Source organism: Coregonus clupeaformis, chromosome 12 (assembly GCF_020615455.1).
Source record: "Coregonus clupeaformis isolate EN_2021a chromosome 12, ASM2061545v1, whole genome shotgun sequence".
Taxonomy (NCBI): Eukaryota; Metazoa; Chordata; class Actinopteri; order Salmoniformes; family Salmonidae; genus Coregonus; species Coregonus clupeaformis.
The window spans coordinates 28,978,507-28,994,259 of record NC_059203.1 but is presented as its reverse complement, the minus strand read 5'-3'; the positions used below and the strand labels follow the sequence as shown (position 1 = coordinate 28,994,259).

General features: G+C 42.7%; 1 protein-coding gene across 1 annotated transcript in view; it reads left to right on the top strand.

The window, feature by feature from the left end:
* LOC121578159 (calcium/calmodulin-dependent protein kinase type 1-like) overlaps positions 1–15,753 on the top strand; it is a 69,432-nt gene that overhangs the window by 7,373 nt on the left and 46,306 nt on the right. The window contains exon 2 of the mRNA XM_041892312.2: positions 6,362–6,491. Coding sequence (XP_041748246.1) covers positions 6,400–6,491 — 92 coding nt within the window. The 5' untranslated portion in view covers positions 6,362–6,399. The remainder of the gene's footprint in view (positions 1–6,361; positions 6,492–15,753) is intronic.

Here is a 15,753-nt window from a genome sequence, read left to right as displayed (position 1 = left end):
CATAGGTCCAGACAACAGGCCCTCCGATTTCACACATTGAACTCTATCTGAGAAGTAGTTGGTGAACCAGGCGAGGCAGTCATTTGAGAAACCAAGGCTATTTAGTCTGCCAATAAGAATGCGGTGGTTGACAGAGTCGAAAGCCTTGGCCAGGTCGATGAAGACGGCTGCACAGTACTGTCTATTATCGATCGCGGTTATAATATATATATATATATATATATATACACACAGAACCAGTCAAAAGATTGGACACACCTACTCATTCAAGAGTTGTTTTTTATTTTTACTATTTTCTAAATTGTATAATAATAGTGAACACATCAAAACTATGAGATTTATTTTTATTTTATTTTATTTATTTAACCTTTATTTAACCAGGTAAGCCAGTTGAGAACAAGTTCTCATTTACAACTGCGACCTGGCCAAGATAAAGAAAAGCAGTGCGATAAAAACAACAACACAGAGTTACATATGGGGTAAAACAAAACATAATGTCAAAAATACAACAGAAAAAATATATATACAGTGTGTTCAAATGTAGCTAGTTATGGAGGTAAGGCAATAAATAGGCCATAGTGCAAAATAATTACAATTAGTATTAACACTGGAATGATAGATGTGCAAGAGATGATGTGCAAATAGAGATACTGGGGTGCAAATTAGCAAAATAATTAACAATATGGGGAAAAGGTAGTTGGGTGGGCTAATTTTGGCATCATGAGTGAAGGAGGCTTTGTTGCGAAATAGGAAGCCGATTCTAGATTTAACTTTGGATTGGAGATGCTTAATGTGAGTCTGGAAGGAGAGTTTACAGTCTAACCAGACACCTAGGTATTTGTAGTTGTCCACATACTCTATGTCAGAACCGGTCGAGAGTAGTGATTCTAGTCGGGTGGGCGGGTGCCAGCAGCGTTCGATTGAAGAGCATGTATTTAGTTTTACTAGCGTTTAAGAGCAGTTGGAGGCTACTGAAGGAGTGTTGTATGGCATTGAAGTTCGTTTGGAGGTTTTTAACACAGTGTCCAATGAAGGGCCAGATGTATACAAAATGGTGTCGTCTGCGTAGAGGTGGATCTGAGAGTCACCAGCAGCAAGAGCGACATCATTGATATACACGGAGAAAAGAGTCGGCCCAAGAATTGGACCCTGTGGCACCCCCATAGAGACTGCCATAGGTCCAGACAACAGGCCCTCCGATTTGACACATTGAAGTCTATCTGAGAAGTAGTTGGTGAACCAGGCGAGGCAGTCATTTGAGAAACCAAGGCTATTTAGTCTGCCAATAAGAATGCGGTGGTTGACAGAGTCGAAAGCCTTGGCCAGGTCGATGAAGACGGCTGCACAGTACTGTCTTATCGATCGCGGTTATAATATCGTTTAGGACCTTGAGCATGGCTGAGGTGCACCCATGACCAGCTCGGAAACCGGATTGCATAGCGGAGAAGGTACTTGGTGGGATTCGCAATGGTCGGTGATCTGTTTTGTTAACTTGGCTTTCAAATACTTTCGAAAGGCAGGGCAGGATGGATATAGGTCTGTAACAGTTTGGATCTAGAGTGTCACCCCCTTTGGAGAGGGGATGACCGCAGCAGCTTTCCAATCTCTGGGGATCTCAGACGTTACGAAAGAGAGGTTGAACATCCATCCAGATTGTCATTGGCAAACTTCAGACGGGCCTGGACATGCGCTGGCTTGAGCAGGGGGACCTTGCGTGCGCTGCAGGATTTTAATCCATGACGGCGTAGTGTGTTACTAATGGTTTTCTTTGAGACTGTGGTCCCAGCTCTCTTCAGGTCATTGACCAGGTCCTGCCGTGTAGTTCTGGGCTGATCCCTCACCTTCCTCATGATCATTGATGCCCCACGAGGTGAGATCTTGCATGGAGCCCCAGACCGAGGGTGATTGACCGTCATCTTGAACTTCTTCCATTTTCTAATAATTGCGCCAACAGTTGTTGCCTTCTCACCAAGCTGCTTGCCTATTGTCCTGTAGGCCATCCCAGCCTTGTGCAGGTCTACAATTTTATCCCTGATATCCTTACACAGCTCTCTGGTCTTGGCCATTGTGAAGAGGTTGGAGTCTGTTTGATTGAGTGTGTGGAAAGGTGTCTTTTATACAGGTAACGAGTTCAAACAGGTGCAGTTAATACAGGTAATGAGTGGAGAACAGGAGGGCTTCTTAAAGAAAAACTAACAGGTCTGTGAGAGCCGGAATTCTTACTGGTTGGTATGTGATCAAATACTTATGTCATGCAATAAAATGCAAATGAATTACTTAAAAATCATACAATGTGATTTTCTGGATTTTTGTTTTAGATTTGTTTTAGATTGTTTGTTTGTGTGTGTATATATATATATATATATATATATATATATATATATATATATATATATATACATACAGTGAGGGAAAAAAGTATTTAATCCCCTGCTGATTTTGTACATTTGCCCACTGACAAAGATATGATCAGTCTATAATTTTAATGGTAGGTTTATTTGAACAGTGAGAGACAGAATAACAACCAAAGAATCCAGAAAGACGCATGTCAAACATTTTCTACATTGATTTGCATTTTAATGAGGGAAATAAGTATTTGACCCCCTCTCAATCAGAAAGATTTCTGGCTCCCAGGTGTCTTTTATACAGGTAACGAGCTGAGATTAGGAGCACACTCTTAAAGGGAATGCTCCAAAGAGCTCTCCAAGGATGTCAGGGACAAGATTGTAGACCTACACAAGGCTGGTATGGGCTACAAGACCATCGCCAAGCAGCTTGATGAGAAGGTGACAACAGTTGGTGCGATTATTCGCAAATGGAAGAAACACAAAATAACTGTCAATCTCCCTCAGCCTGGGGCTCCATGCAAGATCTCACCTCGTGGAGTTGCAATGATCATGAGAACGGTGAGGAATCAGCCCAGAACTACACAGGAGGATCTTGTCAATGATCTCAAGGCAGCTGGGACCATAGTCACCAAGAAAACAATTGGTAACACATTACGCTGTGAAGGACTGAAATCCTGCAGCGCCTCACAAGGTCCCCCCTGCTCAAGAAAGCACAAATACATGCCCATCTGAAGTTTGCCAATGAACATCTGAATGATTCAGAGGAGAACTGGGTGAACGTGTTGTGGTCAGATGAGACCAAAATGGAGCTCTTTGGCATCAACTCAACTCGCCGTGTTTGGAGGAGGAGGAATGCTGTCTATGACCCCAAGAACACCATCCCCACCGTCAAACATGGAGGTGGAAACATTATGCTTTGGGGGTGTTTTTCTGCTAAGGGGACAGGACAACTTCACCGCATCAAAGGGACAATGGACGGGGCCATGTACCGTCAAATCTTGGGTGAGAACCTCCTTCCCTCAGCCAGGGCATTGAAAATGGGTCGTGGATGGGTATTCCAGCATGACAATGACCCAAAACACACGGCCAAGGCAACAAAGGAGTGGCACAAGAAGAAGCACATTAAGGTCCTGGAGTGGACTAGCCAGTCTCCTGACCTTAATCCCATAGAAAATCTGTGGAGGGAGCTGAAGGTTGGAGTTGCCAAACGTCAGCCTCGAAACCTTAATGACTTGGAGAATATCTGCAAAGAGGAGTGGGACAAAATCCCTCCTGAGATGTGTGCAGACCTGGTGGCCAACTACAAGAAACGTCTGACCTCTGTGATTGCCAACGAGGGTTTTGCCACCAAGTACTAAGTCATGTTTTGCAGAGGGGTCAAATACTTATTTCCCTCATTAAAATGCAAATCAATTTATAACATTTTTGACATGCGTTTTTCTGGATTTTTTTGTTGTTATTCTGTCTCTCACTGTTCAAATAAACCTACCATTAAAATTATAGACTGATCATTTTTTTTGTCAGTGGGCAAACGTACAAAAATCAGCAGGGGATCAAATACTTTTTTCCCTCACTGTATGTATATATATATATATATATATATATATATATATATATATATATATATATATATATATATATATATATATATATATATATATATATATATATATATAAAACCACACACACACACACACACACACACACAAACAAACAAACTGGAACCACATCTCTCTCTTTCTGTCTCCCTTTCTAATCTAAAGAGAACCGTCGCGCTCTCCCAGAAGCTTGTCTGGTGCGTTAAACCCACGAATTCAGACAAACAAAGCGGGTTCACACTCAAATATGTCGCATAAAGCTTACTCCATTATTTATTGTTTTGGATTTTTTACTGCATCAGGGATAGTTTACACAGACGTTTAGGCTTTACAGCCTTCTTCAGTGTGTAGGTAACATTTTTTATATTCAAAACAGCATTTGTAAAGAACAACAGATGAGCAGCAGGTGGTTATAATCAAGGTTGCCGCTCATCTGCCAATCAGGGACGCGGCCCCTCTGGTCTACCTGTATACAAATGAGTCACAAAAAGATACAGAATTATAGGGTATGGGAGTGGGCACGAAGGGCAACTCACACATCGATCGCCCCAGGTGTCCGTTCACCTAAATACATCACATCAATTAATGAGATAGCCCACCACATAGGACATCAGGCAAAGCCATTCATAAATATGGTGGGCCAACGTATAAACGATATGCAAAATCTGATATGGACAGTTTTCTTGTATAACAGTCTAAATGTGGCTTATAGAGGGGAAATCTAATTCTTCGTTTATACCGTGTGGAGATACAGAATTTAATTTATATATCCACATAGCTTCTCTTTGGAGTAATTTGTTGTCATAGTCACCTCATCTACTTGGTGGATTCACTTTTTCAATCCCGTCGCAAAGTAATTAATTAATAGAAGGATTTTGTTCTATAAAGTGTCTCGCAACTGACGAGGTGATATCTTGACATCTAATAGTGGATTTATGTTCTCCAAGACATACTTTCAAGGCGCGGGATGTTTTTCCAATATACATCTTATTACAAGAACACTGTAACATATAAATAACTTCTTTAGTAGTGCAAGTTATACATGACTTTATCTCATAGGTCCTAGAAGTCTGAGGGCATACAAAGTTAGAACATTTCCTTATGGTGCTAGAAGAGGTACAAGATCTACAGGGGAAGCATCCTTTAAAAAAAGGCCTCTTTTCTCTCTCTGACCACATCTGATTTAACCAATATGTTTGATAGATATCTTGATCGTTTATAGGTGAATAAAGGTGGATTCTGGAAAGCAGAATTTAAAGAGGTGTCTGATAATATGTGCCAATGTTTATTTACAATGAGACTGTGGTCCCAGCTTTCACTTGATGCCATTACGGCTATCATTGAAAGTAAGTATATAGTTTACAGAAAACTGTTTCTTCTGTTTTTGTTGGGATTTATTAAGTAAATGTCTCCTGTTCAAGCTTTTAACTTGTTTTTGAGCTTTATCAAGCAAGGTATCGGGATATCCTCTCAAACGAAAATGCTCAAGGAGAGAATTTGATTGTCTATCACATTCTTCCTCTGTATCACAGATTCGACTCAGTCTATGATGTTGGCTTACTGGTAAACCTCTTTTTAGGGGGAGATGGTGATAACTATCAGCTGTCAATATAGTATTTTTATCTATAGGTTTTCTGTAAACTGTAGTACTTAGAGATTGTCCCTTCTTTGTAACAAGTACATCTAAGAAATGTATAGAGTTAATGGTATTTTCCATAGTGAAGGAAATTAATTGTACTCTAGAGTTAATGTAGTTAAGAAATTCATTTAATTTAATTTTGGAACCTGTCCAGATCTGGCTGTAGAGTGGAAACGTCTGTGTACACTATCCCTGATGCAGAAAAAAATTAAAAACGTTGAATAATGAAGTAAGCTTTATGCAACATATTTTTGAATGCGAACCCATTACTTTGTTTGTCTGTCTCCCTTCCTCCCTTCTCTTAGCCTTGTGGTAAATACAACCTCGACTGGTTATTTATCGATTGAAATGACCTCTGTGAGTTGTAATGAATTAAAATACTAAAGAGAGATGGCATTGGAAAGTGCTTTAAATCTCCCATATTGATCCATATATCTGATTTTGCATTAGGCATGCCATGGGGCCAATGGGGCTCTGGTCAAAAGTAGTCCACTATATAGGGAATAGGGTGCCATTTGGGATGCAGCCCTTGCCCAGTTAAGACTCATCCATGTAAATACCACATCTTCCAAAGCCTATCATAATTTGGTATTGAATGGCTAGATGATAGATTGTCTGTGTCATCATAGACATGCTTGGCTGCTCTTCTCCAGTAACTCGATTTAAAGCATGAAGTGAGTGTGCGTGCATGCGTGTTTTCCAGTGAGCAGGGTTGCCTGCTAGTATGCTGATGCTAAGCTTTCTGCCTGACTGTCCACCACTTCATCCCTCCACAGTTCTCCCGTGGCCGATCGGATTGACAGAATAGGTTAGGATGCCCCTTGGAGATCTAGAGGACGGGAATGGATGGAAAAAGAAGACGTCGGACATTAAAGAAAACTATGACTTCAAAGAAGTTCTGGGAACGTAAGTGTTATGACACCACTGTTACAGTAATAGCTATATACAGTAAGTCTCAATGCATTGCTGGGAGAGAGATGTGCAAGAAGAAGTATATCACGTTTAGCGTAACAGAGAGATTAGTGCTCTTGGACATTATTGTATTTATTTATAGTGTCTCAGTGAGAGCAGAGCATAGAGCTGACAGGGCAAATTGCACAGTAACATCAGCATGTGAGGGGAGCAAAGAGGGAAAATTAAAGAAGAAGACAAAGAAAAACAGGGTGAGAAGAAGACATTTTATTTAACCAGGAAACACCCTTGAGGTTAGATTTCTCTTTTGCAATGGTGACCGTGACCTGGATATCATTGAGGAAATAACACACATTTGGACATGATCATTGGTCCAACATTTTTCGAAGTCTTTGGCCTTTTTCTGTTGCAAGACATCAAGCTGCCGTGGATCCATTATGCTATTACTTGGATGTTCTGAGGAGGAGAACCATAGAGATCATATCATTCATAATGAATGATAGGAACTCTATGAGGAGAACTCCCTTATGTCCTTGAGTAGTTACATTTACAATGTGTACTTAAAAATGTGTCCTTGTTTGCTGTCCCACAGTGTGTGTGGGTGTGTAGCTTAGCATGCCTCTGCTTGGGGTAGAATGCAATGCACTCTATCCTTCAGGTAGAGTGGGTAATATATGAGGCTACGTTGGCAGATTCCCCTTTGTATATAGTCATTATAAGGATGCCTGACTGGTCTCTCCTGCTAAAGGCAAGAGGTCTGACTGCTGCATTACTTTCACTGGCCGTGTCTGAATACCCATAATAGCGTTATAAACATAAACATCCCCTGCCCCTCTTACCTCTTCCCTGTCTACTGTACCCATGTGGAAGAGAGGAGTTGGTGCATAAGGGCAGCACAACATTCCATTTGTGGATGTTGTTTGTTTCTTTATCAGAGAATAAAAGATCAACACCAACCGTGATCCTTTGGTCATATATAAGCCGATCAAAACACAACGCAGAGGCAACACTGAGTCCCCTATGCCGACACATTCAGAAATCAAAAGATGGTTTAGTATTTAGTTGAAAAGCCCTGACGTAGGCCAAGAGAACAATAAACACTTTTCAATGAGAAAACAGAAATCCACTTTGGGTAAAAAAATAAAAATAAAGACTTATGTTTTTATAGATGTAGCCTACGATGCAATACTCGTGATCATTTTAAGAAGAACAAAAACTACTTAGCCTACATTTGAACACCACCATGCTATTCGGCATCTTCCCAATTCAGTAGCCTAGTTTTGTTTTTTGGCTACTTGACAAGAACTAGGGCCTATCACTCGCAGCCCACCTCTTCCAATGCATTGTGGAAAAGTGTGCATCGAATACTCTATTTAAAAATAAAAAAAATCACATACTATAAAAATTCTATTTTCGCATACTGACATGCACGATTGCGTTGTTTCCCACTATTTGTTGATTTAGGTAGTGCATCCCCGTATCTAATTGATCAGCTGTTGTCAAAGCCCAAATGAGTATGACATCTGGGCATTTAAAGTATACAACATTTTCGAAATGTTGCATGCCTATTAACCATTATTTATTCGCATACTCAAACGGCCTACTATGGGTATTCAGACATGGCCACTGTCTTATGCAGTCTCATTCAGACCATTTCCTTTTCTGTCCATGTGTTTGTGATCAGACTACAGAGCAACACTCTTAATTCATTTTTCAACTGCATTTTTTTGTTCGTAAGTTAGCACATATTTCTCAGTTTACTTTTTAATGGTCCAAACCTTGAAGCACACATGAAGCCTAGGATCATCACATTATGTTTAGGTCAGTTCACACAAGCCTAATCAATTTCCAAGCAGAAAGCTGAACACAGCCCTTGGCATCATGACTGATGGTTTGTATCTGGAGGGGACAAACTAGATCGAGTAGATGACGACGTGACACTAAGCAACAGGAGGAAAACATTGACTCCAGATGGTCAGGGATCACCTCTCCACCTTTCCACTCCCCCTCACTAAAGCACCATGCAATGACCTAACATACATGCACTGGTGTTAACATAGATATGGTGCTGTGTGTGGAGTGTGGATGCTCACCTGTGTCAGGAATCGCACAGTATTCCCAGGTGTATTCCCGGGACAGGAATGGCTGGAGATGAATGGCTCTACTGCAGGCAGCTCAGACAGCGTACTGTATCTACTAGATGGAGGGTGACTTGATAGTGGCTTTGTCCCAAATGGCACCCTATTCCCCATAGTGCTCTGGTCAAAAGCAGTGCACTATATAGGGAATAGGGTGCCTTTTGGGAAGCAGCCACTGTTGGATGGATAATGAGGTGGTCCCGTACAGTATATCAGACCTGGTGTAGCCTGGACTCCAGCCATCCGCTGTGGTATCCTGTACTGTGAGACTAGAACTGGTGTAGCCAAGTGGAGTAAGCTAAAGTAGCGAGTCAGAGTAAAGTCTGTGATATACAGTTACAGTATCACACCATATATACCCCAATGTCACATCAATGTGACAGAAGCAGAACATCACACTCGCCTGAGGTAGAGCATCTTATGATAAGCTGTAGACCACACTATTTACCAAGAGAGTTTTCATCTATATTTTTCATAGCTGTCTATTTACCACCACAAACCAACGCTGGCATTAAGATTGCACTGAATGAGCTGTATAAGGCCATAAGTCAACAGGAAAACGCTCATCCAGAGGCAGCACTCCTAGTGGCCGGGGACTTTAATGCAGGGAAACTTAAATCTGTTCTACCTAATTTCTACCAGCATGTTAAATGTGCAACCAGGGGGAAAAAACCCTAGACCACCTTTACTCCACACACAGAGACGCATACAAAGCTCTCCCTCGCCCTCCATTTGGCAAATCTGACCATAACTCTATCCTCCTGATTCCTGCTTATAAGCAAAAACTAAAGCAGGAAGCACCAGTGACTCGGTTAATAAAAAAGTGGTCAGATGACGCAGATGCTAAGCTACAGGACTGTTATGCTAGCACAGACTGGAACATGTTCCGGGATTCTTCAGATAGCATTGAGGAGTAAACCACATCAGTCACTGGCTTCATCAATAAGTGCATCGATGATGTCGTCCCCACAGTGACCGTACGTACATACCCCAACCAGAAGCCATGGATTACAGGAAACATCCGCACTGAGTTAAAGGGTAGAGCTGCCGCTTTCAAGGAGCGGGACTCTAACCCGCTATGCCCTCTGACGAACCATCAAACAGGCAAAGAGTCAATACAGGACTAAGATTGAATCGTACTACACTGGCTCTGACGCTCGTCGGATGTGGCAGGGCTTGAAAACTATTACAGACTACAAAGGGAAGCACAGCCGCGAGCTTCCCAGTGACACAAGACTACCAGACGAGCTAAACCACTTCTATGCTCGCTTCGAGGCAAGCAACACTGAAGCATGCATGAGAGCACCAGCTGTTCCGGATGACTATGTGATCACGCTCTCCGTAGCCGATGTGAGTAAGACTTTTAAGCAGGTCAACATTCACAAGGCCGCAGGGCCAGACGGATTACCAGGACGTGTACTCCGAGCATGTGCTGACCAACTGGCAAGTGTCTTCACTGACATTTTCAACATGTCCCTGACTGAGTCTGTAATACCAACATGTTTCAAGCAGACCACCATAGTCCCTGTGCCCAAGGACACTAAGATAACCTGCCTAAATGACTACCGACCCGTAGCACTGACGTCTGTAGCCATGAAGTGCTTTGAAAGGCTGGTCATGGCTCACATCAACACCATTATCCCAGAAACCCTAGACCCACTCCAATTTGCATACCGCTCCAACAGATCCACAGATGCTGCAATCTCAATTGCACTCCACACTGCCCTTTCCCACCTGGACAAGAGGAACACCTACGTGAGAATGCTATTAATTGACTACAGCTCAGCATTCAACACCATAGTGCCCTCAAAGCTCATCACTAAGCTAAGGATCCTGGGACTAAACACCTCCCTCTGCAACTGGATCCTGGACTTTCTGACGGGCCGCCCCCAGGTGGTAAGGGTAGGTAACAACACATCTGCCACACTGATCCTCAACACGGTTGCCCCTCAGGGGTGCGTGCTCAGTCCCCTCCTGTACTCCCTGTTCACCCATGACTGCATGGCCAGGCACGACTCCAACACCATCATTAAGTTTGCCGACGACACAACAGTGGTAGGCCTGATCACACACAACGATGAGACAGCCTATAGGGAGGAGGTCAGAGACCTGGCCGGGTGGTGCCAGGACAACAACCTCTCCCTCAACGTGACCAAGACAAAGGAGATGATTGTGGACTACAGGAAAAAAAAGAGGACTGAGCACGCCCCCATTCTCATCGACGGGGCTGTAGTGGAACAGGTTGAGAGCTTCAAGTTCCTTGGTGTCCACATCACCAACGAACTATCATGGTCCAAACACACCAAGACAGTCGTGAAGAGGGCACGACAAAGCCTATTCCCCCTCAGGAGACTGAAAAGATTTGGCATGTGTCCTCAGATCCTCAAAAAATTCTACAGCTGCACCATCGAGAGCATCCTCACTGGTTGCATCACCGCCTGGTATGGCAACTGCTTGGCCTCCGACCGCAAGGCACTACAGAGGGTAGTGCGTACGGCCCAGTACATCACTGGGGCCAAGCTTCCTGCCATCCAGGACCTCTATACCAGGCGGTGTCAGAGGAAGGCCCTCAAAATTGTCAAAGACTCCAGCCACCCTAGTCATAGACTGTTCTCTCTGCTACCGCACGGCAAGCGGTACCGGAGTGCCAAGTCTAGGTCCAAAAGACTTCTCAACAGCTTCTACCCCCAAGCCATAAGACTCCTGAACAGCTAATCATGGCTACCCGGACTATTTGCACTGCCCCCCCCACCCCATCTTTTTACGCTGCTGCTACTCTGTTCATTATTTATGCATAGTCACTTTAACTCTACCCACATGTACATATTACTTCAACTACCTCAACTAGCCGGTGCCCCCGCACATTGACTCTGCACCGGTACCCCCCTGTATATATAGCCTCCCTACTGTTATTTTATTTTACTTCTGCTCTTTTTTCTCAACACTTTTTTGTTGTTGTTTTATTTAACTGTTTTATTAAAAATAAATGCACTGTTGGTTAAGGGCTGTAAGTAAGCATTTCACTGTAACGTCTGCACCTGTTGTATTCGGCACATGTGGCCAATACAATTTGATTTGATTTGACACTGCTTCAATGCTAAACAGTGGCAAAATAACATGAGCGACGGTCTTCGTCCGCATATTTCAACCTTCCAAAGTTGTTCATTGCTATCAATTTTTTTCAGTAACGTTGGATAGAGAACTCAATACAGTAGTGTGGAGTCTGACAGAATATTAAGATATTATAAAAGTCTTATATAAGCAGGATATAAAGAGTGAATAGCCAGGAGGATAGCATTGCCTTGTTCCTATGAAAACCTCATAGCAATCTTCCCTCCCTGTTGTCAGGGTTCCCAGTGAGACCTGGCAGAGAGCAGAATATAATCCCACTGTATGTGTTGACGGAAAGCTGCTTACGCTCCCAGACAGATTACTGAATACTGCTTTATCCAGGAATGCAGGGTATGGAGTTAATTGATTTATTTGGAAATGTTGTATTAAGTTATTCTGGTTAAATCCTGACATTCCTCATGCGTTTACTCAGAGGCGGCTTAAGGACGAACTGTCCTGGCCTGTCCTGTCCGTTCTTGTCCTGTCCTGTGTCCGGTTCAGTCCCGTTCTGTCCTTGTGGACTTGTGGGGTTGACGGAACAATGACCTCCAAATATCATTTGTTTTATGGGTCCAGATGTTATCATTTACAGTGAGCTCCAAAAGTATCTGGGACTGTGGGACAGTGACAATTTTGTTGTTGTTTTTGCTCTGTACTCCAGCACTTTTGATTTGAAATGATACAATGACTGAGGTTAAAGTGCAGACTGTCAGCTTTAATTTGAGAGTATTTTAATCCATATCGGGTGACCTGTTTAGAAATTACAGCATTTTATCCACATAGTCCCCCCATGTTATGTTATTGTTGTTGCATTATAATGTTCAAAACAGTCGAGGGAGGAGGAATGGATTTGAGGAGATTTGAGGAGTTTGGAGAGCAGGGATCATATGCCCACACGTGAACAATAATACACATGTATGAACATGAACACGAACACACCCACACATAGCCTATATGTAGGGGAGATGTTGGGGTGAGGATGGGTGAGGCAGGGGTGAGAGGTGGTCTGGGCTGACTGGAGGGAAGCACCTGAATCATGTGGAATCGATAAATTGATGGATGGCTGTGGCCGTCTGCTATGTTAAACGGTTGAGGGGAAGGAGGCCCTCCCTCTATCCCCCCTCCCTCTAAACCCGCCTCCTCTCCTTCCCCTCCCAGGCTGTACCCCTCCCAGGCTCTACTCCTGATAGATAGCTCAGGCCCTCAGCAGAAAAATTGCCATTATGTGTCATATTTGCCAACCTCAGCAAACATCCATCAATGGGAGAGATGGATTGGAGCCAGCTTTAAATACCCCATCTGGGCACATGCTGGGGAGGCTGCAGCTAGCTACTGTATTACTTTACAGGCTGTGTCCCAAATGGCACACTCTTTCCTTTACAGTGCACTACTTTATTTTACCAGGCAGGTAAATTAAGAACAAATTCTTCTTATTTACAATTACGGCCCCCATAGGTCTTTGGTTAAAAGTAATGCACTATATAGCGAATAGGATGCCATTTGGGACGCATTTGCGGTATTTGTCTCCTTTAACTATTCATCATATTATCCCAGATGCCTAGGTGTGTGTTAGACCCAGTGTGTGTGACTGAGTCACTATTATACTGAACAAAAATATAAACGTGTTGGTCCAATGTTTCATGAGCTGAAATTAAAGATCCCAGAAATGTTCCATATGCACGAAAAGCTTATTTCTCTCAAATTGTGTGCACAAATTAGTTTACATCCCTGTTAGTGAGCATTTCTCTTTTGCCAAGATAATCCATCCACCTGAGAGGTGTGGCATATCAAGAAGCTGATTAAACAGCATGATCATTACACAGGTGCACCTTGTGCTGGGGACAATAATGGCCACTCTAAAATGTGCAGTTTTGTCACACAACACAATGCCACAGATATCTCAAGGTTTGAGGGAGCGTGCAACTGGCATGCTGACTGCAGGAATGACCACCAGAGCTGTTGCCAGAGAATTTACCATAAGCTGCCTCCGTCGTTTTAGAGAATTTGGCAGTACGTCCAACCGTAGTTTGGACTGGTATATCAATTTGCATTTAGCTCACAGCACTCGTTGGATTTGATTAGTTAATGAAGCTTTTATAGAGTAGAAAATACATCACCACACCTACATTAGTTATTCATGTGGATCCTAAATACAAACTGGGATAGTTACACATATTGGCATTGGCCACTACAATGTTTTGGTAATAGGAGAGTCCACAGGGATTGTCTGGTTTCAGCCGCAGAGGTTTACATCAATAGCTACTGGCAAACGTTGACTACAAGCCAGTGTGTTGATGTGTGTGGCTACAGTTGTACAGTATGACATGTTTGGGCTGGATTGGGTGTTGGATGTAATAGTTATCTCATGGCTGAGAAGTATTCACATGGTAATGATGGAACGCTAACCAGCTCAGAGCTACAAGGCTAGTTACGCTTCTCCAGACTGCTGCTGCAGCCTCAAGTCGCTGTGTCCTGTGTGTGTGTGTTCTCTGTCACGCTCCCTCCCCCCTCTCCCCTGCGTGTCAACATAGCTTAAACACAGCCTCCTCTCCTCTCTGCCTCTCATTCTCACTCACTGCTCATATTCCTGTGTGCACTCAGATCACTGCACTAGAGGCACATTACAGTAGCTGAACCATCACTGCACCAGAGGCATATTACAGTAACTGAACTATCACTGCACTAGAGGCACATTACAATAGCTGAACCATCACTGCACCAGAGGCATATTACAGTAACTGAACCATCGATGGCCTTGTAATTTATCTATGACATATTTAATCCATTTTCAATTTAGGGAAATTCATCTCTCAACCCACGTCTGAGATGGTGTTGCTGCCACCATTACACAAATCACCTTTTTATTTTGTAAGGGTGTGTGTTTGTGTTTTTATACGTGCACTCATCTGTGCAGTAAGGGTTAGCATGTGGGATTCAGGTTGCTTTAGAGCCCCCATCCCTCCTCTGCAGATGCAGGGGTATTCCCAGGGCTGGATTGGTGAGACACACACACACACACACACAAAACGCATAACACATGTTACCAAGCTGAAAATATAAACTTGTTAACATGACCAATAATTATAGAAGTTTAGGCACAAAGCTCTGCTTCGGAAAGTATTCAGACCCCTTGACTTTTTCCACTTTACAGCCGTATAATTATACATATATTTTTTATTTTATTTACAATTGTGCGCCACTCTATGGGACTCCCGGTCACAGCCGGTTGTGACACAGCCTGGGATCGAACCCGGGTCTGTAGTGACGCCTCAAGCACTGCGATACTCAGGAGGCCCGTTACAGCCTTATTCTAAAATTGATTAAATTGTTTTTTTCCGCCTTTGCAGAGAAGAGTGGGATGAACTCCCCAAATACAGGCGTGCCAAGCTTGTAGCGTCATACCCAAGAAGACTCCAGGCTGTAAGGTGCTTCAACAAAGTACTGAGTAAAGGGTCTGAATACTTATGTAAATGTGATTTTTCAGTTTGTTATTTTTTATAAATTAGCAAAATTTTCTAAAAACGTGTTTTTGCTTTGTCATTATGGGGTTTTGTGTAGATTGATGAGGGAAAAAAACTATTTAATCAATTTTAGAATAAGGGTGTAACGTAACAAAATGTGGAAAAGTCAAGGGGCCTGAATACTTTCCGAATGCACTGTGTGTGTGTGTGTGTGTGTGTGTGTGTGTGTGTGTGTATACAGTTGAAGTCGGAAGTTTACATGCACCTTAGCCAAATACATTTAAACTCAGTTTTTCACAATTCCTGACATTTAATCGTAGTAAAAATGCCCTGTCTTAGGTCAGTTAGGATCACCACTTTATTTTAAGAATGTAAAATGTCAGAATAATAGTAGAGAGAATGATTTATTTCAGCTTTTATTTCTTTCATCACATTCCCAGTGGGTCAGAAGTTTACATACACTCAATTAGTATTTGGTAGCATTGCCTTTAAATTGTTTAACTTGGGTCAAACTTTCAGGTGGCCTTCCACAAGCTTCCCACAATA